General features: G+C 39.4%; 2 protein-coding genes across 5 annotated transcripts in view; one reads left to right on the forward strand and one right to left on the reverse strand.

Annotated features, from left to right (window-relative positions):
* The window catches only part of PC (pyruvate carboxylase), a 325,659-nt gene that overhangs the window by 12,639 nt on the left and 285,847 nt on the right, over positions 1–27,173 (reverse strand). For all 4 annotated transcript variants that reach the window (XM_072117868.1, XM_072117869.1, XM_072117871.1 and 1 more), the window contains 6 exons: positions 4,433–4,577; positions 4,237–4,326; positions 3,686–3,907; positions 2,039–2,195; positions 1,688–1,928; positions 1,275–1,524 (listed from right to left, as the gene is read on the reverse strand). In XM_072117868.1, coding sequence (XP_071973969.1) covers positions 1,275–1,524; positions 1,688–1,928; positions 2,039–2,195; positions 3,686–3,907; positions 4,237–4,326; positions 4,433–4,577 — 1,105 coding nt within the window. The remainder of the gene's footprint in view (positions 1–1,274; positions 1,525–1,687; positions 1,929–2,038; positions 2,196–3,685; positions 3,908–4,236; positions 4,327–4,432; positions 4,578–27,173) is intronic.
* Positions 10,884–24,985, forward strand: LRFN4 (leucine rich repeat and fibronectin type III domain containing 4). Its single transcript, XM_072117872.1, has 3 exons — positions 10,884–12,199; positions 16,770–18,171; positions 23,342–24,985. Exons 2-3 carry the CDS (start codon positions 16,790–16,792, stop codon positions 24,126–24,128), a joined length of 2,169 nt encoding a protein of 722 aa, XP_071973973.1. The 5' UTR covers positions 10,884–12,199; positions 16,770–16,789; the 3' UTR covers positions 24,129–24,985.

Here is a 27,173-nt window from a genome sequence, read left to right on the forward strand (position 1 = left end):
ACTTACCATTGTTTTGAAGTACAAGCTCAGGCAACAAGTGACAAATCACACTTTGGCCACAAACCTGTGCTAAAACCTAACCCTTTGTTTACAAGTTTCTTCATATATTTCAATCTGCATCCTATAGATCCAAATAGTAATTTGTATGTACACTCAGTGGTAGATGAAGAAGCTATCTTAGATTAAGGGCACATACACATATACATCACAGTATTAAAAGATATACCGTACTCCAAACTCACAGGTGGCAATAAAGGGGTTAGCAGCAACGTAACCGAACACAATGTCCAAGTTGCCTGTGCCAGGCTTTTTAAACAGGGTAAAATGCCAGCTGCTAATCACTGCTTAAGAGGCAGCACTCCCAGGGTACATGTAACACTTGCAATTTGTTGCTTTTAAAGCCCAGACAGCTTGCCAAAGTGATTGCCAGGGAGAGCACAGGGGGGACGTTAATACACAGCCACTATGAAAGGGATTCTCTGCATAAGTAAAGGATAACACTTTAAGAACCTACACCAGAGGTGTCTCTTTTTACAGAAAATTAACCTGTTCGACCATGCAATGGGAATATGTGGTATCAATTTGTGTAAAAAGAACCAGAACAGGTTTTATTGGAAAATATGACATTCATTATAACTAGGTGGAACACTGCTATGATTACAGTATAGGAAATTACAAAAATGTATACCTTATTTTCAAATTCATTATGGTCAGATGTAAAGGAAAAGGTACATGAGAACAATTTCTTATATATATTGCAACTGTTTTTCACCTAAAACCATTTTGAAGTAGTGTAGGACACTGTGTAGGTCACTGGAGAAGTCTCCTACAAACTGCTGTGTTTTTGGCATTCAAAATGCTCCCCTCCCCTATGCTTTGCTGTAAGATCGTACCAGAAGCCTACTACTGCTCTTAGAGTCAGGTAGAGGGGGTGTGCTGTGAATATATCCCTCACAGTCCTGCTGTTAACTAACAACATATACAAAGAAATGGTTACACAGATTTCTAGAGCAAACACCTAACATTGGTGGAAGCACTGTATGTTATGAACTGCTGGGAGACTGCCTTTAAAGGGCATTTCTTATGACAAATATCACTTTACCATTCCCACAAAGACTTGCACAGCAGGCTGTGTGTATAGTCTAAATATGTAAGCACAGTGTGTGCTTTGATTACAGGAATAAATAACTTTTTTTTCCTAGAAAGAGAGTGGTAATTCAGACAACCCCTTTAATATTGATTCAATAAGCACACTGAAATGAGAAAAAGCTTACCCGTGTCCAGGTCTGTGCCCTTTGTACACGCCACAAGAGCCCCCATACTAGGCTGAGAAGTCATCCCAGACATTGAGTCTACTGCAACGTCTACAATGTCTGCTCCAGCTTGTGCACAAGCCAACATTGAAGCTACTCCAGCACCCGCTGTGTCATGGGTATGCACATGAATTGGGATGTCAGGAAACTTGTCTCTGAGTGCTCGAATTAGCATATCTGAAGCTTTGGGTTTCAACAATCCTGCCATGTCCTAGAAAACAAAAATATTCAGATTAATATTTTTGTGATCTACACTTCTTAAAAGGGTATTTACGTGGGTAGAAATTTTTAATATTACTTACAAGACAATGTAAGTAACTAATTTTTCTGATGGAAATCTCTCCTATACCCCAAAGTTTTGTTTAATACAGTACCTTGATGCACAATATGTGTGTTCCAGCTTTGACCAGCTCTTCGGCAAGCTTTACATAGTAATCTAAAGTGTACTTGGTACGGGTAGGATCTGATACATCCCCGGTGTATGAGATGGCAGCTTCAACAACTCCACCAGCCTGCCCTGCTGCTTCCATGCCCAAAATCATATTAGGCAGGTAATTTAGAGAGTCAAAAACCCTGAAGATATCCATGCCATTCTCTTTAGCCACTTCACAAAACCTGGAAAACAATTAGACCACCAATGATAAAAAGTCACTGGATCCAATGGATGTTTGGAGAAAAGCAAAGCAATCACATTGCCACATGTATTATTTATCCAAAAGACTTACTTAAAAACAGCGTTATCTGGGTAATTGGTATATCCCACTGCATTTGCACCTCTGAGGAGCATCTGGAAGGGTATGTTAGGAATAAGTTCCCTTAATTCTTGCAATCTCCTCCAGGGGCATTCATAAAGGAATCTCATGGCAACATCAAAAGTGGCACCTGTAACCCGATAGAAGCAATACATCATTCACCTACTGTAAGCAAGCAGTGACTAATGACTAATACATCAGTCACATAGTAGTACTACGATGAGTTCCAGGCAGTTAAACATAATTTCCAACACACAGTTCAGTTAACTCTATAATTTATCACCTGTACATGGCGTCTGAAGCGTTTCTAGGAAGTCATGATAGTTGAACAATCGAATTAGAAATAACAGCATTATAAAACACAGTCTACAGAAGTCTACAACCAACGTCACATTATCGGAAGCAGGGTCACTGTGGGCAAAGACAGTTTATTCTGAAAGTTGTTTACATTTTGGTAGGTGAAACGTGTCAGATTGGTGTGGCTAGGCCCCCACATGTCCCAGTTTGATCAATCTCTATAGGACAGTCTTAGAGAGGTTGAGAACAGCGGAATGGAAGAGATTCTTTCAAATAGCAGGAGATGGGATCCTTGTACTCTGAAACAAAACACTTGGATGCTTAGTGTACTCTGAGTCCCATCAGGCAGACCACATATGATCTACTGTAGGACTAGTAAATCTAGTAAGTCTATTTCAAAAAGCACCTAAATAGTCCATGGGTTGTGTCAGAGGTAGACAGAGCTGTGTTGCAATACCACAAACAACCAGAAGATGTGTTGTTTTTGGGAAGAGAGCTACCATGTGTTTCTAATTCTGGACAACCATTTTAAATCATCTAACAAGTTGGCATATAACTCTATAAGGAGGTTTTAAAAAAGTACACGTTTATTTACACTTTAATTTAGCTTCTGGACAGTCTACTAGTATCTGGCACATCCATAAAGAGAGATGAGACAGATCAGAGTCATGGATGGATATAAGACAATAGCACACTCAACTCTGCTGCCAATATGTCGCCCCCTGCCCTGGGATCCTTCGCTTATCTTGTTTGTAGAGTAGCTGCTGCCGTGTCCTCTCCTCTCTGCTCTGCTAGAAGTACAGCTGAACCAGTAACTGCCTGTGTCTGCAGTGCTGTCTGCCTCCTACCCCTCACCTTCTTCTGCAATGCAAGATAAGCTAGAGGAAATTGTACGACCATAGTCAGAAGATTTACGGGCGGATCCGGGTACAACCAAAATTGTGTACCCCAGGACTGATAGAGACTGATTGGAATTATATCTGTGAAATGCTGTGTTTTTGTGAATAAGAGAATAAGAGAATGTGTTATTTTGTTGTCCTGAGTACATTTAAAAATCTTGTCTTCGTGGGAATACCTCTTTAATGTCCAAAATAGCCCTATACCACTTTTCTGCGCATGTGCTGTAGAATATAAAAGAACGCCAATATCTCATATTGCAGCTTGAAGCCCCACAACACCATTTACGGTCAATCTTATATGAACAAATCGCTATAATGTAGAAAATACCTAAATAACATTTTCTGACCCCATTTAAAAATTTGTCCTGTAGGTTTAGTTGAAGTCATAGGTTTAGTTGAAGTCATGCAGCATGTGGAACCTTACCTCCCCAATTTTCCAAGCTGAACAGGTTGCTAAAATTATGTGAGACAAACGGAGAGATTTTCTTAAGGTCGTGAGTACGAACACGTGTAGCAAGTAGTGACTGGTGGGCATCTCGAAAAGTGGTGTCCATAAGCAGAAGTCCACGATGTTTGCGGATGGCCTTCGCAAAACCCTCTGGTCCCTCTCGCAGCAAGATATCTCTGAACCCAGCAGGTGGCTCACCTTATATAGACAAGAAAAAAAAAGCATAATATCCAGTCTTCTGAGCCAGTCTTCGCTATATCTCAAAGTGATCTCATATTGATGAAATATCGAGAAGGACCTAACCCCTCCCCCCCCCCCCCCCATCTCCATTGGCAGACTATACAGGAATTTAATTTTAACACGGTGAAGCTTTAAAAGCATTATTCACAGAACAACACAGCAGCCAAAAAATATCTAGCTAAGCTAATTTCCTCAACTGAATCAGTGTTCCAGTCTACAGACCTAATAGTATATCACATTGCATATTAATCCTATATTAACAATTAACTCTACTTCATATTACTTACTCATTGGGATGGGTGGCACCACCGGATCTATAGTGGATGGCTTGGCTTTAACAGGAATAGGTGTGGTTGGTCCATTTACCATCACATGACCTGCAAGGATATTTGTTTAATATCATAATTATTACTTTATTGAGCCATTTCCAATTACCACTGTCTACACTGGATATGTAAACAGCATACATTTCAGCATCTTTACCTAGATAATGAAGGAGCTTCTGAGCTCTGTTTTGTACTGGACGAAGGTTGAAGAGGTCAGGATTTTCGTCAATAAATTGGGTGTCCACTGTTCCATGTAGAAATTGATGATTATTCAAGACATTTTGCAAGAATGGGATATTTGTCTACAAGAAAAACACAGTGGTTGCTTCTTAATTAAAGTGAAAATGTGAAAAATACAATGTAACAAGCAGAACTAAAGTGCAACAAACTCAAATTTTAATGGGATAGTCTAAGGATATTTAAAAGATGGTTTTGTTAATAGAAATGAATTCCTAACCACTCAGCCTGGAACCTCCATTCGATGACTGGAAGAAGGGGGAAGAGCTGGTGTGGGAGGAGTTGCATCCAGAAATCATAATTGAAGAACTATACCGATTCTGAGAGTCATAAAAACAAGGAAAGGAATGCTTCACCATCACGCTGCATTCTACTTTCTTCAAGATTTAGATGTTTTCGACAAGAACATGGTAAGTTCATCGTAAAACACCCAATGGATTCGTAAGGTTGATGATATCCAACATATTGAGGATCTGACTTCCTCCCTCCTCGCATGAGGAATGGGTGTCCATGTGGTCCCCAAGCATCTCATTCCAGGCTTATCAGGAATATCAATCCCTCCTTAATAAACATTAAAGGGGTATTCTCGTCTGGGCATTCACATTCAGTTTCATGAATCTTTCATATATAAACATTTCTTCAATTGGATGTTATTAAAAAAAATGTTCCTGTGTGAAGATAATTTCTCATAAATGTAGTGATGTTGTCCCTTAGAAACCAGATAGCTTCCTCGGTTACGACCACGTCACATTTTGGCAGCAGTGGGCTGACATGCGCTATTGAGCTCTGCCAGACCTCCTGGCTTCAGCAATCATTACCACAGGACGGCTGTGGGACATGTAGTAATTCCCGGATATTTCACATACAAAAACTTTTTGTTTATTTGTGCAATCCATCCAGCAGAGGTGGCCGTATCCGAGGAAGCTATCTCGCTTCTAAGGGACCACATAACTACATATGTATGAGAAATTATCGTCACACAGGAACATTTTTTTTAATAACATCTAATTAATGAAATGTTTATTAATGGCAGATTAATCAAACTGAATATTAATGCCCAGACGAGAATACCCCTTTAAGTCTCCTTCTGAGGTTCTGCTCTCTTCGTTTCACCATGCCCACCCTATTTTCTTTTACTGTTCTCTCCCTTTCTCATGAATATGGTTAATGTTTTTTTTCAGTTTTGACTTTTAAGTTATTTATATAGTGACTGTATTGGGGATGGTCCAAGGCTGCTCCCTCCCACCCCGCACATTCTTTATAGGAAGTTGTCACACTGTCTACAGAATTAATTTTTGTATTCAGTTTTGAAGGGTATTTTAATAACAGACCATTTGCAATCTTGGATTTATTTAAAAAAAAAAAAAACAAAAAAAAAAAACGCAATAACTGGGAAAACCTATTGACTCGAGTAAACGCCTAGTATATAACCTGACCTCTCATGCCCTCAGTAATAGCCAGAAGCCCCTTGCCCCCAATATATAGAGAGCCAGATCATGCCCCCCATATACAGCCAGCCCTTTGCCCTCAGTACATGCCCAGCAGCCCCTGCCCCCACTATATGGCCTGACAGTTAAGTTAAGCCTCAGGGACCCATTTTCTGTAAAAAAGACGGATCACTTGGAATTAGGAAAGGTATATCTGGAAAGCTACACAATGCTGGTTTAATTTGTAGGACAATTGTCGAGCTGGAAGACAGTTCGTAAACGGTAAAGATCTATGTGTTATTTAGTATGGCTTAGAAAATGCTCTTTTATAAGTGGAGATGCACATATACATTATTCTCTATATCTGATAATCTTAAGAATTCTCAATCTGCTTTGAGTACATTCAGATCCATGTATGGGGAGTTTGCTTAGGTCTACTGTGCCTTAGAGAACAGTTACTTCCCATTAAGCTACAGAAATCCAGCTTGCCATGTAACCGTAATAAATGAGAGACTGCACAAGGGAGACCACGGATTGTACCTATTTTGCTAGGCACAATGCAACGCAATTCTTTAAACTTTGGAGAGTCCCTCAGACATTTCTGTAAAGTGACAAGAGCTTAGCGGAATGCATTTTCATTAGATGCTGCACGAGATTATCTGAGAGGAAAATATGGTGTGAAAGAACAAGGGCAAGAAAGGATAAAAAAAAAAACCTTATAGAAGATTGAGACTTGCACACACAGGATGACGCCAATGTCCCATTTCTTAGACTCCAGGGAGCTGCTGACTGCATCAGTGTGGTCGCTTAAAGACCTGCTAATTAGAGCCGCAATGATTAGGCCACAACTGCAAATGTGGGGGCAGCGAGCGATAGAGAGAGGGGGTCTGAGAAAGTCAGGCTCTGATGTGCTGCATATGCTAGGAGACAAGTCACATAGATTTACGTGCAGACTGTGCTTCTGATAGCATGTTGTCACTCACAGATGACGACTGCAGCATAGGATTCCAGGATACGTGCAAAATCGCAAAGCGGATGAAATGACTCACTGACTGACTCATGTCACACTAACAGTCCATGTAACACCGATATTAAATGCACACTTCTACTTGATAGAACATCAATGGTCTCTTAAAGGAACACTAAACTGATAAATGAATGAAGAATAAACAAGAAATATAGCGGAGCTCACCAGACTTAAATAAGACTTAAATAAGAGGTAGGACCTGCTTATATTTAGTCCTATTGCTGAATGTTCAAAACAACAAGGCTCCAGCCAGTTCTCTTACAGCCAGGTAGGGGAAGAAGAGGAGACATGGCTAAGCACCTGTTTTCTCTACAGAGCTCTGACTTAAACTGCAAAAAATTGCATTAGCACAAATTTAACTACTTTAAAGAATATCTACTCCGTGTCCTTCAAAATCTTCTTATATTTGTTATCTACGGCCTCCTTCCATCTACATTTATGATAATGAGCCTGAAGGGCTATACTGAGGATGTTACCCTACTATGCTGCAGCTTCACAGGCTGTTAGACTGTACCTCTCTCCCTCTGCCTGATGTAATCTTACTACAGCAGAGGAAGTTTCAGTACACAGTGGGAGGGGGTGAAGTGCCCCTAGTACACTAACAGGTTATGAATCTGTTCTAAAATAAAGGACTCCTGGTTTTTACTAGAACAGTAGAGGGCATGGATAACAAATGTAAGATTACCATGGTCACGGTGCCTAGATCTAAGAGTAAGTGTCCCTGGTTTATCATGATGGATTTTGATAGTAGATTTCCTTTAATCAACACCTAAAAAGTATTGAAACTGCATAATTTCAGTAACTATTGTTTGTATTGATTCACTATGGATAATTTCATAATGTGCCACCAGAAGGCAAGGTTTGCTGGCTACTCAACTACCCTCTTGGTTCATTGAAAATGTATCCAGCATTATATGGGTCCCTTGTGAGAAAAAGGTTGTAGAGGTCTAGTTTAAAGGGTATTTTGAATAGCTGATGTAGACACAAAACTGAAGGGGATTTTTTAAAATAAAAAAGACCATTTGCATACTTGGATAACTTGTTATAAAATTATGTATGTTTTAGAATTAAAATATTAAAATGTTTTGTCTGTTCTTTTTTCATTTTTTTTTCAGTATTTTTATTAGAGTACATATGAATATGTTCACACCTGTGCCTCTAATTAATATAGAATAAAAATGTTAAGCCTGAGAGACTCATTTTGAACAAAGGGGTCTAAAAAGCAGATTAGTCACAAATACTGTAAAAAAAATACAAGGATGGTGCCAGAATGAGATTTGCTCTTTTGTACTCTTTGGTCTCCATGTGTTTCTCATAAAAAATCTGTTCTTGAATTTCTTTAAGATTTTTCCCAATAACGTTCTAAAATAATGTTTACTTCACTTTCTGATTACAATTGTGAGAACCCACAAGAATCTTTACAATTGTCACTCTCCTACAGTATGTTAGAATCATTATTTTTGAATATTGACAATTTTTGATTGTTTTCTGGCTGTTAACAGAGAAAATATTTTCTACAAACGATTATTTACCACTCATATTATTATTATTATTCATAGCCATGATGGTGATTAGTATGACACTGGTTTGGAATGTAGCACCTTGCTAAAGGCAAGGAATAACAATTGTATGGCTGATCCTCTTTAACCAGTTTACTTTCCTTTGGCAAATTGCACTTTCCAGACCAACAGGCTCATTTATAAATGAAGTGTCTGTGAAGCACAGCGGTAAATGCCTCTGAATAATCTACACACGCTGCTACCAAGCGTCCAATTTATTTTTTTTGATAAGATCGTGGCTTTTATAAAGCTATGCTGATAGTTGCCGATCATATAATTTCCTAGTACACATCCTTCAAGGCGATCTTTTTAAAAAAATAAGTACCTCTCCAGCCATACAGTACATGCTATATTTACAATGGGTCAACTAGGTAGCAGAATCTACAAGGCATCTTGAAAATAGGTAGCACATTTGCTTTTTCTGGCCCACAATCGGCAACCAAGCAAGTTCAATAAATGTGAATATGCCATACTTTATTAAACAGTGATACTTCTGGCGATTTATAATGGTCCTAGGAAGCATCATGTACCCAGATTTCCTCCAGACCCTCACTCTTTAAACACTCCCATTCTATGCCTACAAGTGCTGGAGATCGTGGAGCGCTGTGCTTGGCAATCTCTGCAATCAAACAGAAGGACACATGCTCCACTCAGTGGGAATGGTACCCCATTTACCAGATCAGAGAGAATGGAACCCTCATTCTCCAGCAGTCGTACCCTCAGCTTGCTATCCCCTATTCTGATATTTGGCACAACCCCTTTAATGTTTGGGTCAGTAAGAATCTCAATGTGTATGGCAAATGTATTCAAATTATTACTTAATTACATTATCTAATGGAGACCAAAGGAGCCAATGTCCTCTGCTTGGCAAGTATAAAGTCTCATGCACATGACCGCATATGGTGGCCGCACAAGTTGTGGATAGCTCACGGCTGCCATTGACTTTGCTGTGTCTCACCATATCCTGATCGGGCCAGATGAATGCAACACAAATTATGAAGCAGGTCTTATACCTGCCCGTGTTATGGCGCAGCTGGCTCTCATCTCCCCCCGGCCATATGAGCCGCAGACGTTCCCGTTTGAGGTCTGTTTTAGCACATGCTTGTGCGTATGAGGCCTAAGAAAGTACATTGCAAAATCACAAAAAAAACCTAAAAAGTTACAATGGTATCTAATACTGAAAAAATATGCGCCACGGAATAGATATTTTTGCAATAAGCCTCTATAGATAATGAATGTGATATTAAATATGCTATTCACAGAACTTGAAAGTGATGTGAACACAGCCTAAGGGTTAATTCAGACAGTCTTAGTGCAGATACATTTTACAGTCAACTTGCATAAACTGACAGCATGATAGTGATATTTGATGTTATAACGTGTTATATGCGATTTGTAGATGTTATAAAAACTGTAAAATACATCTGGTTTACATCTGTCTAAATGACTCGTTGACCATATTGTTTCTACATAGAGTAAAATACTCCAGTCCTTTAAATTAGAAGCATACCAGGAGTCACAGGAAAGTGCAGAGAAGATGTATACTGATCAGGGAATTGTAAAGTCACATTTGTATGTAGTTGCTTCACCCCAAGTTGCTGCAATAATGGAGTTTCTCTGATGAGATATTTGTAGGGGCCATCAGGATTAGATTGACCCCCGGAACCTGAACTGGATTGTTAGTCATGTATGGCAAGGTTCCCCAGTTATTCTTTGCCTTCTAACTTCCCAATGTTTTGGTAAATATTTGCACTCCCCACACCATGTGCCAGACCGGTTGTTCCTACACTGTCCATACTGTCAGCTCTGATTGGACAGTGAGAGTATATATAGGGATACACCCACAATTAGAAGTTATTCCTACATTTCATGCAGGAATAATAGAAGAACAGTGTTCTAAATAAATGATGTGCTAGATTGCCATTTTATAGGAATAGATGCATTTACTTATTAGGGCCTTCTAGGAACGTTTTGTTTTCCTTCAACCTGGTTAAAGGCGCAATGTTAGATAGATAACACAGATGACCTGACCTAACTGTGTGCATCCAAAGAGAACAACTCATGTCCAACATAGGGGCAGAAGGCTAGAAGAAGATATAAATTTCAATGACAGCATCTAAGCTTGCAATCCAGATACTTGATCTCTCCACTGATTTTTTTTTTCAATCTCATCCTTTAGTACCCTCTAAAGGAAAAAGAAGGGTCCTCAAGACAGCATCCCATACACAACAGAGATCTGTCATACAACAAACATCTCCATCCCTATTAAAGTGTTAAAAAGGAATAGCAGCTTAAGATGCTGTGCAGGCACAGCAGTGCGGCTGGGATAAAAGCTACTTTCTTTCCCCTCCTCCGTCTCATTCTCTCCTCCCTTCCTCGCTGTGCCCTCCACACCCCCAGGCTGTTCGATGTTTCAGTTCCCTCTCACATCTCAGCTCCTCTATTTCACATCCATTCTGCATTGTTTCTGCTTTTACCTGGATTGGAAAGGGTGAAAGATGCCACCCACCGGAGCAGTGGAATGACAAGGAGGAAAATTTGGGTAATCCAGGGAGTGGAGGGAAAACCATCTCTCACAGCCGGGCTATCAGTAAGAGGCTGTAATCTTTTCATTGCCTTGTTTAAACATTGCCTTTTTACTTGTGAGATTTTTATATAAGGGAAAAAAAACCCTGCAAGAAATAGAAGGAGGAGGAGGAGAAGAGCGAAGGTCTAACATGATGGTTCTCATATCCTCAGACGCTTCTCTGCAAGACTTCAATCTCGACCTTTTATATTTATCACTTTCCTGTCTGGAATTTAACCCATATAAGAGCTGCAGAAATTTGGGGTCTGGATTTTCGTCCGCTCTATGATATGCCTCACAATCACCTCTGCTTAATCCTTTGGAAACAACCTGCAGTTTATTTTTCCTTTTAAATCATACATGTACCTGAAAAAAAAAAAATCAATGAAGATGCCTGAACAGCTATGCCATCAATTTAACCCTATAGCTTCCCACCACTTTTTTCCCCTTTAAGCAAAGTAAATGAAATGAGTGCATTTGTCTTCCTGCCTCCTCATATGTGGACCCAGGGACACTGTGAGCAGGCAGATTTTCTTTCACAGGATTTATATTGGAAATATATTAAGACTACTTTTATATCATTTACTGCTTGCTCATGTATTTTCGTGATTCACTGACCACATACAGGAGGAATATATACATTTTACTGCAAGCACCCAAGGAATGGGACTCCTTCTCTGATGGGTTAACCGATCGGCGAAGACAGGATTAAGGCACTGGGATATATTGATGCCTCTAGAATAAACTGCTCTGTGTGCATCGCCTCAGGGCTCATGACTGGGGTCACACCAAGGCCCATATTGTTTGGGAAATAATGGGGCTGTGCCATAGGATTGGTCCTGCACATAAGGTCCCATCTCTCCTTTGGGATCTTTCTGAGGGACAGAGGGAGAGAGGACTGCAGTGAAGAAAACAGGACGTCGATTGAAAGGGGGAACAAAAGGTTTCCAGTAAAAAAAAAAAGAAAAAGAAAAAAAAATCAACAGTCCTTTAGTCTTTTCTACCCCTGGAAATGCCCTCCTCGACACAGTTGCCAAGTACTCAAGGCCAGAAGGGCAAAAGAACAGTCACGTCGAAGGTAGCCCAGTGAGAAAGGAGGAACACACAGGTATAAAAGAAGAAAGTAATACAGAAATACAGATGCGTACTGTAATGAATGCATGTCATATTTATGTCATAGCTCTGTATGTGCAGGTTATGTGTGCTGTCTGTGGAGGATGTATCCAGTACTGATCAGGAATATTAGGTGTGTGCACAGCTCTGGCGATTAAAATATATCCTACGTGAAAGGCAGACTACGATGTTGACATAGATACTGATAAAAAAATGGAAGAAATAGAACTATGGACTATTGAACTAGGACTAGGACTATAAGAAATAGATAGGAATATATAGAGAAAAACCTGCTGCAGACCTCATACAGAGATCAGGCAGGTGGGGGCTCAGAACTTTGTCCAATATATAGAGAGGCTGTAAAGCTGAAATACTAAGAGTGATTGAATACTACACAGTATAGGTAGTAAAATCACAGCTGGGCACTCTTAGGGTGCACGTAAGTACATGGAGCTGGAGGTGAAGTGAAACACCCTGAAATACTGTACGTGACTCAAGCATCAAATCAGGATATTGGCCCAATAGATAGATAGATAGAAAGATATCTGCCTTGGTCTGACTGCTGGTCACAGTTTCCTATACTTGTCAGAAAGAGAAAATCTGGGAATTGTGAAGAGCAGTAATCTTCTCACCTATATATAGGCTGCACATCAGTATGCACTGTGACACTTATGTGAGGACTGCAGCAGTATAATCAAGAGGAGAAAAAAGAAAATCAATACACAAAAACAATACAACTGCTGTCTGGGGTCAATGCCAGGGAGATGGAAACAATCTGAGCAACCAGACGGTCTGCAGGGTGCTGGGAACTGATATCACTAGCCAGTCGTCTATATGTATAGGCATGAATATACTGTATATATATACCTGCAGGTAATAACTTGCTGCACTCTAGGAAGAGGTTACTCTGGTTATTAGTTTTATGCTAACCGAGTTTCTAATAAAAATGGATTGCAAGTGACATTTTGAAGCTACTGGGCCATTTAGAGAGACAGAATGGGGAGAGGTAAGGACATGATATTACCTTAAAAACAAGTCCTGAATTCAAAGGAAAATCAAGCTTTTTTTAAGTAGTCAGTAGGAGGTGCTGCATCTTATCAGAATATGGAGGGGGGATAATGGAGGGAGGGGTGGCTATGACAACTCAAATTAATAATTCATTCTTCCAGCATTGGTAAGTTATTTCAGATGACTATCCTTGTGTGATTCGCCACCCACTTCTGCCACGTCAAGGTCTTTAAACCAAAGCACTATTTCGCTGCCAAAATGGTAGTGATTTTTTTAATTTTTGAAAGAGACATCAATTGACTTAAATTGTTTAGTTTCTGCTTTATCAATTGCAATAACTGCTGTCCATCTTTCACCAATTGACACATTTTTCAATTGAGTCCATTTTTCCACAAGAAATGCTTAGCAACCATTTGCTAAGCAACAATGAAGATAATAAAGCCACCCAGCAGGTACAGAGGATGAAGGACCCGGAGAATGGAGCCTTCCATAGGAATGATTTATCACACTACAATGTTAACAAGGTCCATATGCAATAAACCTTCCGATGCAGGTCTAGATTTGTTCTTGAAGGCATCTCCACTTGCCTTTTGAGCTATCAAGATAGGTGGATGAATAATCCCTTCATTACAAAGTAGCAAATATAGCAAGATAAACCCTTAATCCAAAAGTAGATACAAGTATTGGTTCCGTGGTATAGGTCCCTGTGTACTATAACCACTGGGCAGACTTTGTAGCAGTCCAATCTCAAAATTATGTTTACTGAGATACTATTCATAGTTTCTTTTAAGACATTGAATACTTATATCTGCTTTTGATGCTTAGATCATAGCACTCAATACACAGATTAACATTCAGAACATTCCCTAAACAGCAAATAAAAATAAAAAGGCAAAGACCAATAAGCTGAACAGTCTAAGTGGTAATTTTCAGCCACTACTTTTTGTGTCTAGGTTGTGACCAAACTCCCCCTCCTCTAGATGGGCCATTACTGAGCTACATTCATTAGGACCCGATTACTGAGTGCAATGTAATGTACAACTGGATGATATTGACTGGTGAGGGATACACCTATGATGTAGTGAGAAGGAGTGGAGCAACAGCCTACGGTGTGTTTGTGCTGTACCAATGTGAGATGTTGAAGGTTAGAGACAGATCCAGGGACAGATTGATATTAACCCCGACACTAAGCTCCCGGCAAAGATCTCACTCCCGCCTGGGAGTTTGTACAGATAGATACTCAGATAAAGGGGTCACACAGCTAACTGTCAACTGGAGACAAGAATAGCAGAAGAAAAAAAAACAGAATAATCGAGAGGAGAAGAAGAGAAAGAATAAATTAGAGCACTGAGAAGCAAGCAATGCAGACACGAAGCGATGGGTACATAGCAGCAAATAGACAGCAACTGTATAGATAGTAGATGTAAAAATATGCATGAGTTCAGATTTTACTTTTAAATTGGCCTCATCCAGATCATCTGAAAATAAAAGGGAATGTACCTAAACAATTGATACTTAGAACACAAATAACAGCAATTTCACCTATATGTACAAAAACAAATCCTTGAACTGTCCTTGAATGATAAATCCTAAGGAAGTCCTTTACTTATAGGTTTCAGTTCTTCAATAATAACAGAAAATGACCCAAATTATGGCTCCTGCTGGGTTATAGCCCACATTTCCCATACCTGCTCCTATATCACTACACAGATAGACAAGCTCACTCATAACCATTATTTTAGAGATCGCTTTGAAAAACAGAGAAAAAGTTAATAATAATAATAATATAATAATATAAAAAATTGACAGATTGGGATGGTTTATTAATGCATTATGGAACTTTACTGCCTGGTTCACCTGTATTACATTGCAGTTGTGAATGTAGTTATAGTGGCAATGCCTATGGCAGTGGTGGCGAACCTATGGCACTGGTGCCAAAGGCGGCACTCGGAGCCCTCTCTGTGGGCACCCAGGCCATCACCCCAGCATGAAGTTCACCAGACAGGACTCAAAGAATCTGCCTGCAGAATCTTCCTACAATAATAGGCGACTTTGCCTTCCTCCTTTCAACTGCGCTGGTGTCTTTAGGAGGCTGAACGATTGAAAGTTGTCAAAGAACAAGGAGAAATAAATTGCTGTGCTGGAACTTTGCAATAAATAAGTGGCTTTTGGTTGAAGTTTGGGCACTCAGGCTCTAAAAGGTTCGCCATCACTGGCCTATGGTAACAAGTCTGGAAATTAGCTCTTCTCCACAAAGAAGAAAACGGTATCCTTAGTGGACCCTATTTAAAGATAGCAATTGTCCAAGTCAATCCATTGTAATATATGTAATATATGTAAAAATTGTCTTTATAAAGACAAGATAGATGCAACAAAATTAAGTGCTTTAATGGATCTAATTTAATGAGTTTGTCAAAACAAACCTTATCTCGGTGCCTGAGCAACCAATCACAATAGAGCTTTAGGTGTTCCAGGTTCAGTGCATAAAATCTGTACTGTCATTCCTTGCTTTGGAGAACCAAGGCAACTATTTTTGTAAGACAAATGTGATGACTGTAATTTCCGTAATTATTTACCAAAAGTTTACAAAAAGAGTGCAGCTCCCTGTAAGTATGGATTTCAGATCTCAGTGGCGTTATGAATCAAGTTTAAGGTCAAGCTTTCCTAACCACATTCTTAACCAAAGAAGTTCATGCCTGCAGGGCAAAGCCTAACAACAGAAATCAGCTTGAAGAAGGAGCGGAAGAAAAGACCTGCCTGAAAATAGCTATTGATCTTGCAATAGAAAGATGCAGGATGGAAATTCAATACTATCCAAGTGGGCTCACGCTGAGGAGAGCCATTATTCCAGCATATTCACGTAGTGACAGCAATAGTAGCAGGCACAGAAGAAAAGGTGGTTAAACATTCATAATTTCTTTACGTAATGTGCATTGAGAAGTATGGCGTCTAAGTGCAATGTAATGGATTGTATTGACACTCCCTTTTAATGGCAGCCCCAAGAGAGAATTTTATTTTAAAAAAATGGCTTATTTTATGATGAAGTGGAAATTATGCAAAAGTGCTATACATTATCTTTAATATCGTCATCAATTTAACTATGGAAAAGCAGTAAATGAGGCCTTCTAGAATTGTAAATGCTCAGCTGGTTCTTCAAAGCCATGCCTATACTTAAATACAATACTTGTCTATGGCTAATGTGTTAAGCACAAGTGTTTTATTTCCATTTCTTTTTCATTATTTGCCCCCTAAGTAGTAGTAGGTAGTGGTAACAGCTCCACAATTACTAGTTCAAGGCAAGTGATGTGTCAGACACATGCATTGAATAGTAATAGTGACACTTCAGACTACTCTTTACCAATCCTCAGACGGTATTTCCAAGAGAGTGGATCTCCCAGACTTTGCAGCAGTCAACGATCAGTCATGGATAAAGATTAAAGTAAAATGCAAATAGTACACACAGTGTGATAATTTCCATCTATGTGGATTGTAAATTTTTTAATCAAAATAATAAAACCTAAAAGTTCTAAGAAAGTGATACCATTTTTATCTTGCAGGAGTTCACACTTCATCTACCATGGAAAGGTTGGTCTGGGGTGTTCTACTGGTAGGAAGCCTTGCAACCATGGTCCATTCTTGTCCTTTTCACTGTACTTGCCAAAACCTTTCAGAATCTCTCAGCACACTATGCGCCAATAAGGGGCTTCTCTATGTACCACCCAACATAGATCGAAGGACTGTGGAACTACGTCTGGCGGATAACTTCATTAGGGTGGTGGATCAAGAAGACTTCATTAACATGACAGGTTTGGTTGACCTCACATTATCAAGAAACACAATTGATAACATTCATCCTTATGCCTTTGGTGATCTTGAGAGTTTGAGATCATTACATTTAGATGGAAACCGTCTTACTGCCATTCATGAGGATTCTTTAAGAGGAATGCTTAATCTTCAACATCTTATTATCAACAATAACCAGCTTGTGACAATCCCAGTGGCCACTTTTGACGATTTCCTCTTAACTTTGGAGGACCTGGATCTTTCATATAACAATTTGATAAGTGTTCCATGGGAGGCAATCCAGAACATGGTTAGTTTGCATACTCTCAATCTTGACCACAACCTTATAGACTTTGTAATGGAAGGCACATTCTCAGAATTATACAAGCTATCCAGACTGGATATGACATCCAACAGGCTGCATACACTACCTCCAGACCCACTCTTTGTCCGTTCCCAAACTGGAGTGGTAAGCCCTACCCCTTACACTTCAACAATTGTGCTAAATTTTGGAGGCAATCCATTTCATTGTAATTGTGAGCTGTTATGGTTACGCCGATTAGTAAGAGAGGATGACATGGAAACATGTGCATCACCACCACAGCTAGCTGGACGTTATTTTTGGTCAATTCCAGAAGAGGAGTTCACATGTGAGCCCCCATTAATTACACGTCACACACATCAGCTTTGGGTATTAGAAGGGCAAAGGGCAACATTAAAGTGCCGGGCAATTGGTGACCCAGAGCCGGTTATTCATTGGGTCTCACCAGATGACAAAATAATGGCAAACTCATCTAGGACAGCTTCTTATCGAAATGGAACCTTGGATATACTAGTTACAACGATTAGGGACGATGGAGCATATACCTGTATAGCAATCAATGCTGCGGGAGAATCAACAGCACAAGTAGACCTAAAAATGATCCCTCTGCCTCATCGCAATAATGGAACAGTTAGCGTATTGAGACAGGATCCTGGGTCTTCAGATATCACCACTTCATCAAAGACATCTGTCAATGCTACAGAAGAAAGGAAGGTGTCAGACTCTGCTGTTGTGGTGACTGACGTCACTTCATCTTCCGCACTGATAAGATGGTACATGAACAGATCAGCCTATGTTGTATGGATGTACCAGGTCCAATATAACTGCACAGCAGACGAGACACTGGTGTACAGGTAAGATAAATTCAAACCTCTCATTTCATTGATCTTTGTTCTTTGCTGCAAGCTATAATATGCCTTCCCTTGAAGAGCAGGTATCATTTACTCTTCCATACTAGCAATTAAAGTAAAGAATGAATGTCAATTTACAACATAATATAACAGCACTGCATTTCAGGAAGACAGCAATGTTGACTTCAGAGTACAGAGCCATGAATTGGCTGTAAACAATCTTTAGGGTTTAACCAGGGTTTAAAGGACATGGTGCGGTATAGCTAAAACTACACGACTTTAATATGAGCCTATAGTCTACCCTTTATTAGGGTTTCCAAATTATCAATATTGCAGCAAAGAGCAATTTTGTAAATAATTTTGATTTAAAATTATAGGTTTTTTTCTTCCAGTTTTTACTCTAATCTATGCATCTCTATGGAAACAGATGACAAAAACTGGGGTGCTGAGATGTATTAATGTGTCAGTCATTAGACCAGTGCAGAGTAGGACCAGTCTTCCGCTGCACCAGATTAACCACTGTGTCTGATGTTGGTCTAGATTTCTGCGCCACAATTTTCTGGCACGGAATTATAGGAACACAGGCTATTTTCTGCTGCCCTTTTACGGAGTCTACTCCCCCTTTTACAACAAGAAAACCTCTTGAAAATGGTCCGACACCCTTAAATAAATGTGGTGTAGGGCATTTGAGGTGCAAACTGCTGTAGTATTTCAGCATAGACAGATTGATACATATCTCCCCCACTGTGAAGTCTGACAATTCAGTAATACTACGTCATAATATCTATCCCACATTTCCAACCAAATTTACTGGTTAGCAAGAGAAAATATGAAAGGTAATATTTAGGAAGGTAGAAGGAATGCACTCAAAACTTTTGTAGTCTGTTACCATGGAAACAAATGATAGTTTCACTTAAGACTATTTGAGATGGCTTAACTTTTCCTGTTAAATGCATTACACCCATTACAATTGATAGAGGTATTAATGGAAATAAATGTTCTTAATTATGTCAATTATCACACAGTAATTTAATACTTAGGTATAGATTTATGGAGGCCTCTCTCTGCAGGCTCAAGGCAAGAACCATATGTCTGCTCCTTCTTTTTGGCGGTTTGCCCTAATGTTACAGTTTTGGTGGTTGTAGATGAGATGCTAAAAAGTAGTTTGTTTCTTCAGAGTGTCTTATGTTGCTCTCACATGCAGAGAACAATTTTCTAATTAGAGGTAGGACAACAAATGTGAAAAATAACTAACTTTCTCCTTAAAAGGGACGTATCACCATATGAATGATATGTAATCTACAGGCTGGCTCATGGTGAAAGGTTCTCTTAAATCAAATTCTGGCGCCAATGTTTTGAAGAGATTCAATCAAATCTTCCTTTAAGTGCATATGATTTTTTTTACATACTATAGAGGTCTACACTATTTCTCTTTGGCAGATGGTGTAGGGGGACACAAGTCAGGTAGTGCTACCTTGGAAAAGTGTATGGAAATTAGCAGTTGTCTACAAACAGGAATATAGACTAACAAGTGTACTAACAAAAATCTAAAACTGAAATGATCACATACTTTCTGCATGAACATTATGCCATAATGAAAGCAAAAACTAAAAAAGAGAGGAGAAAACAAAACTGTTACAATAGATCAACGTAGAAAGAGTTATGATTCTAGTTCTAGAGCCTTAGTACTCCCCCCTGAACCAAATTGTGGATCATTATTTCTAAACTGAGATTTAGTGCTAAATCTTCCTAGTCTGCCAAAATCCAGAAAGACACAAAATATCCCAGAATAACATCTAAAGGATTTCACGGAAAACAACTCAATAAGCCTTCAAGCTGTTTGTGATTATGTTCTAGGGACAGATGAAATAAAATGGTTATTGGGCTGAGAAAAATTATTTAGAAATGAATGAGACCGCTGATCCGATACCGATCCCTTGCTGTCTCCCAGGTCCCCCATACATTTCTCCTTCTTGAAACCTCTTGACAAACAGGAAATGCAGTTCAACCAATTGCCGAAGTGTTAGTTCATGTGGTCAAAGGGGACCAGGAGAAGATTCTGGGTGGAAAATAGTGAAACTAGTAGGATTTCTTCTTAAGCTTTTTCTAAATATATATTTTTGTTGGGGAAATAATTCTTCCGGCCAACACAGGCCCTGTTATGACTGCCATTGACAAAATCTACAATTGTTCAGTATAGTTTTCTGCTGCCCCAGGATATTATTGATGGAAGAATCTGCAATCCCCATTACTATATTTCCAGGTCTCTAATTCTAGAGACCGGATCACTGAATGGAGTGGTTGTCACACCTCCTGCCACTACGCTCAGTGCCAATGGACCAACGTGAACAGCAGAGAACCTTCCTGGTGATCTCTGTTAATCCTATACAAACTAAATAAAATGGCAAGGTCTGTGTTCTAATGCAGTTGGGAATCCCTGTTTTTGTAATTGGCGGGGTACCAGCAGAAGGACCAACTGTAAATGGTTAAAGGGAACCTGTCACCAGGAGACCCATTTTTAGCACTCCCCCAGTCCCCACAGAGCATAGTACATACACTGCCAAAGAGTTTTTGTATAAAAAAAAAAAAAAAAAGGTTTCACAGAAAAAAAAAAAAAGATCTGTTATATAATATCTTTCAATGCGATGTGCTCTGTGACTTGGCACTTGTCCCCTGGGAGCGTGGTTATAGAGAAGCAGCCCACCCCACCAGCCATGTGTCCTTTTCAAATAAATGAAAGAACTCCCATCACTCGGGAGTGGTTATAGAGGAGCAGGGGGCGTCGCTAAGCCAAGTGATATATTTGAAAAGGACACATGGAAGAGCGGTTTCCCAAGGGTGGGGGTGGGGCTGCTCCTCTATAGCCACTCCCAGGGAACAAGTGCCTTGTCACACAGCACATGGCATTGAAAGGTACTATATAACTTTTTTTTCTGTAAAACCTATTTTTTTTAAACAAAAACTCTTTGGCAGTGTATGTACTATGCTCTGTGGCTACCGGGGAGTGCTAAAAATGGGTTTCCTGGTGACAGGTTCCCTTTCAGTCATGGTAACCTATTAAAAGGTATGTGCAACAAAGATCCAATATTTGTAGGACAAAAATCCACTCAAAGATCAACAAGTATTGTCACAAATATGCAAATATTATTTGAAAATATAGAGGAAGGAACATTTTTTCTTATAGTGTAACCAAGCCCTTTATATTATTTTAAATTATCTTACCCTCTTATAAGTGCAAGGGAAAAGGCCACAGACCTTAAATTTTTCATCTAAAGGATATTTGTTAGCCCTAACACACCAGATTCATCAAGGGTAGAAAATGAATGATAGATCTATGTTATGTACAATCAGTACAGCAAACAGAACACTTTATGGCGCTGTGCATACAGATTATTGCAGGGGGTCTCAGATCTTTCTCTTACTGAACATATATGCTGGCGGTCTGCTCCAATTAAAGGGATAATGGTTAGTCATCATAGACCTTCTATTGCATTCCTAATTGAGTCCATTAGAGGAGATACAGACAGATCAACATTTTCACATATCATATGATTGTTCCCTGTTCCAGTATTCATTTATTACATCAGTCACACTTTTTGGACAGCTGAACCTGATTTGTGAGCAACTGCAGTTCATTTGAGGGCATCTATTGCAGGAGAGTCTGCAGATCTAGTGTCAGCACTACAGTCTCAAGGGGATAATGGAGCCATATTCTAGTGCCTGTGGGAGAGATAGAATAGAATTCTGCCAGTAGCAGCCACATCCCTAAAGATTACCAAATGATGAGACCCAACAGACTCCTGTATGCAGAGATAAAATGTAGCGATTATGCCTAGTATGGATCGAGAGGGAAACGATACACAGCCCAACAATGCTGTGAACTAATATCTGTCATTTGCAAAGAGCAGTAATGACACAAATAAATCTCTCAAGACTTGTTTTACAGTATGATCAATGGTCTTGAGTCAAGTTGATGGAATGAAACCGGTGCAATAATGTAACAAGGAATAAGTATAATGTGAAAGATTTGCTGGCAATAATGAGACAAACCATTCACAGTTCGATAATCTTAGTATTACAATAAAAGATCAGGATGTAGGGCTACATTCAGAAGTCTAACTAGGGTGTAAGCTAGTCAGGCAGATGTACTTGACTGTTCAGCATTTATGTGTTATGGAGATAAATAACATCTGTCGGTATGTCTAGCTAACAAATAATTTGACCATAATTTATAATATAAGGCCCCTTATATAGGGTAAAGTTTTTTTTATGGCCAGAAATGGTAACATTCTCGACCATACAGAGTACTCCAGTTCGCCCCCTGGAATCCTAAGGAGTATACAAAACCAGATTCCGCCCTTATTTCATTGGTAAATTTATCTTGTGCTGTAAATAATAAGAGCAAGTTGAAGCTCTGCGATTGCACAGATACAGAAAATAGGGATGATGGCCCATCAATGCAAGCAAAGAGAAAAATCCACACGCAAGACGCTCTCCATTATACTAAATAGAAGGAATAGAGTTTTTCCCTTCTAGATACATTCATGACATATCTTCTGGATGAATCCCCTATAAAAGTACTGCTATTTCCATAAGGCTCCAAGCACACGTCCCCATGAGCAGAAGTGAGCTGCAAGCCAGCTGTGGAAGGACAGGTAGAACGCTGCTCACACTCTTCTCTATAGGAAGCTGTGCAGCCATGTTGTAAATGTGGGATGGGCAATTTTTGCAGCTAGCTCACGACCAACATTTGCGTGGACAACATGTCCATGGAGCTTAAGCGTGTATTCACATTTAACAGTCAAAACTGCCTCTCAACTGCATTGTTAATAGTTATGGTGTGGTCTTAGGTGCAGTTTCTTAATTTAACAGATGAAATACATAATTTTATTTTAAAGGGGAAACATGTTCAATAAATGTTATTCACCTATTAAATTAAAATAAACCACATTAAATTCCTTTTCTGGCTACCTGGACCACACTAAGGAACTTAAGAAAATAGAAAACACTTATGGCTTCAGCATTCTTGTAAACACATTCTTCATTACACATTAAGGTGATGTTATGGTCATCAAGAATACAGTTCTTCCATTACAACAAATCTTCTGCTCAAAGTATCTTTGTTTAAAAATTCTCTTAAAAAAACATTACATTAATTTTTGTTTGCTTTTAGGATTCTGCCTTCTACAACCAAGCACTTTACCTTGAGGCATCTAGTTTCAGGAGTAGATTATGACCTTTGCATTTTGGCCATTTTTGATGATGTCGCAACCTCACTGGCTGCTACGAAATCCTTGGGATGTGTCCAGTTTTCTACAGGAGAGGCATACCCAGACTGTCGATCACTGCATGCTCATTTTCTGGGAGGCACTTTAACCATTATAATTGGAGGAGTCATTGTGGTGACACTGTTGGTCTTTACAGTGGTTATGATGGTAAAATACAAGGTATGCAGTACTGGGCACTCTGAAATTCCAAAAGTAACCAACGTTTACTCCCAAACTAATGGAAATCAGTTAACACCCAATGGAATGCTTCTACAAAGTAGACTAAACAATGAGTCAGCCAAAGCCAGTTGTTCCCAAGTGACGTATAAGGAGGATTCTGGAAGGATTGTCCATGGGGTTAAACCGCAACGTAGAAAGGTTAGACACAGAGAAGCATCAGAGAGGGTTGACGATAAAACAATAAAATTGTCAGATCCTGAGGGGCCACACTGTGGATCGAGTCCGACAGACAGTGCAGGTTTTGGTTTTCCAAAAACAAAGCGGAGCTGTTCTGTTGACATGGGGGAAATGGCAACCACAACTTGTTATAGCTATGCCAAGCGACTCAGTGTTATATGGACAAAGAGAAGCCAATCTGTGCATGGCATGCTTTCACAATGTGGGGCAGATTTACCCAAAGGAAAACAATTCTTATTCAGTGGCTCAGATGAGCTAGAAGAAAGTGTTGTGTAGTTCACAACACGGTAACCGATGGAACAGTTACAGCAACCACCTCTGCATAAAGAGGAAGCACAAAGACTCATTTTGGTGAGAAGCAACAAAGGACACTTCAATAATGAGCCATGAACAAGCACTTTCCTTACCGATAAAAAAACTAGACTGCATCTAGATAACTGTCTGATCTATCCAGAGGACACAAAACTAAACATTTATTTGACCTAAAAGAGAAATACTTTATTTGTATATGATTGGAAATTGTAACGTTCTCTGTGGACGTGTTGGCAACTTGTGATTATATCCTTGGATGTATAAGGCAAGAAACGTCAAAAGGTGTGTTTTTAGACACTCAAAATTGATAAATATCTATATAGGCAAAATGCCATTAAATAAACCGAGAAATGAGTATCAGAAAGGTCTATCGTCTACAAGACAGACACCGGAACATCAGAAGGCACCAACATCTCTTCATACAGATGGGTGAATATTTGCCTAGTGGGTTCACAAAGCCATGGATTATATAATTTACCATAAAAAGCTATAAATATTGACTTCTGCTATGTTGCCTAACAAATGGCTCAAATAGAACCAATCAAGTTCTACTTAGTCCATGGGCAGTGGATTTCAGTGTGTACCCCATGCTTGGCATTGCATTGTAATGGATCCAAAGTGGAACCTTGTCCTTTGCCATTAGATCTTCTGCTTTCTCCTGATTTACAGGCAAGTTTACGTTTTTCATACATGCAAATGTCTTACACGGTGAGTTATAATGATTGCAGCACTTTAAGGATCAAGTAAAAAAAATACAGATATCTTTACTCATTGGATTTTTTTTATCATTTGCCAATAAAATAAAAATCAAAGGAAACATGCAGTAGTGTCTTGAACTCACAAGTTGAATGGTTATCAAGTTGGTTTATCTGCATCCCTTTTGTTTTGCTTTTCCGTTCTAATACTATTTGTAGCACTTTCCATAAGCGTACAACTAGCCAACTAACAACAAATTTGCTGTATAGCTGCATTTTGAAAGTGTTCCAATGTCGTCTTCTCTTGCATCTCTGATTTCCTTGTTCTGTTGATGTTCTAACTATTGGTACTAGTATGCACAGTTTTTAAGAAAATGGGACGTTATTTAGGCCCCATTCACCCAGGTGTTGTGGGGGCGTATATCTAGCCACTAATTTGCGCCCCCATAGACACCTGTGGCTACGGTCGGTCGAGCATGTGTTTAGTGTGAAAGTAGCCCAAGGGTCCAGTAGGACTGGTTTCTTACCGTTGCACCCGAGTTAGGTGTAGCGGGCGTTAATGTAGCTGGCTGAAATGCCATCACAATTCATTTGGGAAACATAGTATAGTCTACGGTGCTTAAAAAAAGGTAGATTTAAACAAAGTGCAGGCACATGCTACATTAGAGCTTACATTCACAATCTGTCAGAAGGGAATGAAATCAAACTCTTCAAGCAAAAGAAGATATTGCATGGGCATTTACAATGCAATGATTGCAGCAATTAATTGATCCAGGGCCTTAGGCTGGCTGTACACGAATATGTTCAGCCCATGGAAAGTGACCCATGTTCTTTAATCTTATTTCTGTATGGTGCAAGGATCGTGTTTATTCTGTCAGATTGGACACACACATTTGTGTGCAACCGGCCTTGTATTGTGAAAACTACAACAGCGAAAATGGTTTTCTGTCGGAAAATGTGGATTGTTCTGCATCCCATGCTTAACCATAAATTGATGTAAGGCTGCAATCACACGACTGTCGGGTGCACGAATGTACATACGTTCCCCATATACAGCAATAGGCACACAGAACGATAAGGTATAGCACACCTCCGTCACCGTACAGCTCCGTGCATGGGGAAAAGATAGGACATGTCCCATCATTCCTCGTGCATCGCTATGGAGAGGGGAGGGGTCCATCGCATACGCCCACGGCGTGACGGGCAAACATTCGTGTGAATGCAGCCTAAGGGTAACCCAAGCCTTAGAGAAGTGGTTAGGATATGGAATAAAATACATATAATTGTAATTTATATGTACAGTAAAAATACGATTTTATTGTACCTATAACCTGGGATGTTTGGGATTTATGGGCCCTAAGGAAAGTTTCAACCTGGTTGTTTTTTTACTTTAACTTGCTGGGAGAATCAGCTGCACTACACCATTATATTAGGGCCCCATCAATGGTAATGAAAAAACAAGTGCATGGGTTGCTTTATGGTTATATCCATTCCTGCCTATAAGTAAACTAAACTGTGTAACTTTACAGAAGACTGCACAAATATGCTCTGAAAAATGGAGTGCACTTTAAGTAGATCACGAATCTCACGAATCAAATACATTCTATGTGCAACAGGAAAGGTGTTTTGCTCAATGTCTCTGAAATGTCTTGAAGCCTGACTGCCCTTATACGAGATCTGTGTATGCAGTGTAATCTATACTCATCTTGTCTATCTGCTCCAACCTTGCTGTAAAACTCAGTGTAATTATACCTTGTCTTTGTAATATTGAGAATGATAGGCTTTACTCCAGCCACTGCTTCTACTGGGCCATGTGATTTATTCTAATAGCTTTTAAGAGATCTTTAAATGTGCATATGACCCAACAAGAAGTAGAATGTGCAGATCCTATAGTAGCTCATGAGAAGGGTTTACATTATTAAACAGTGCTTGTGGCTACGGTGATAAGACATCAATGTTGTGCAGCTGGAGTACAATAACATCCAGCTGGAAAGTCAGTAAATTCATTGGATTATTAAAGGGTTTTTACCAACTGGACATTCACATTTAATTAACTTCATCTGCCTTATTGATATACAGGTGTCCCCATAGCCAATCATAGTCATGGATAGTCGCTATGGCATCAATCTGCTAGATTGCCTGGTAGGCCGCCAATTCAGATGGCTGAACCCAATCATCAAGACTGTCCATCTATAGTGGACATTGCTGCCAGAGTTCATAAAATGTCTTTTCTACAATTCCTTCTTTTATTCATAATCTAACCCATTTACCTAGAACTGGTGTTTTTACGTTTTAATTTCTATTTATTTATTTT

This window comes from Engystomops pustulosus, chromosome 7, assembly GCF_040894005.1.
Source record: "Engystomops pustulosus chromosome 7, aEngPut4.maternal, whole genome shotgun sequence".
Classification (NCBI taxonomy): domain Eukaryota; kingdom Metazoa; phylum Chordata; class Amphibia; order Anura; family Leptodactylidae; genus Engystomops; species Engystomops pustulosus.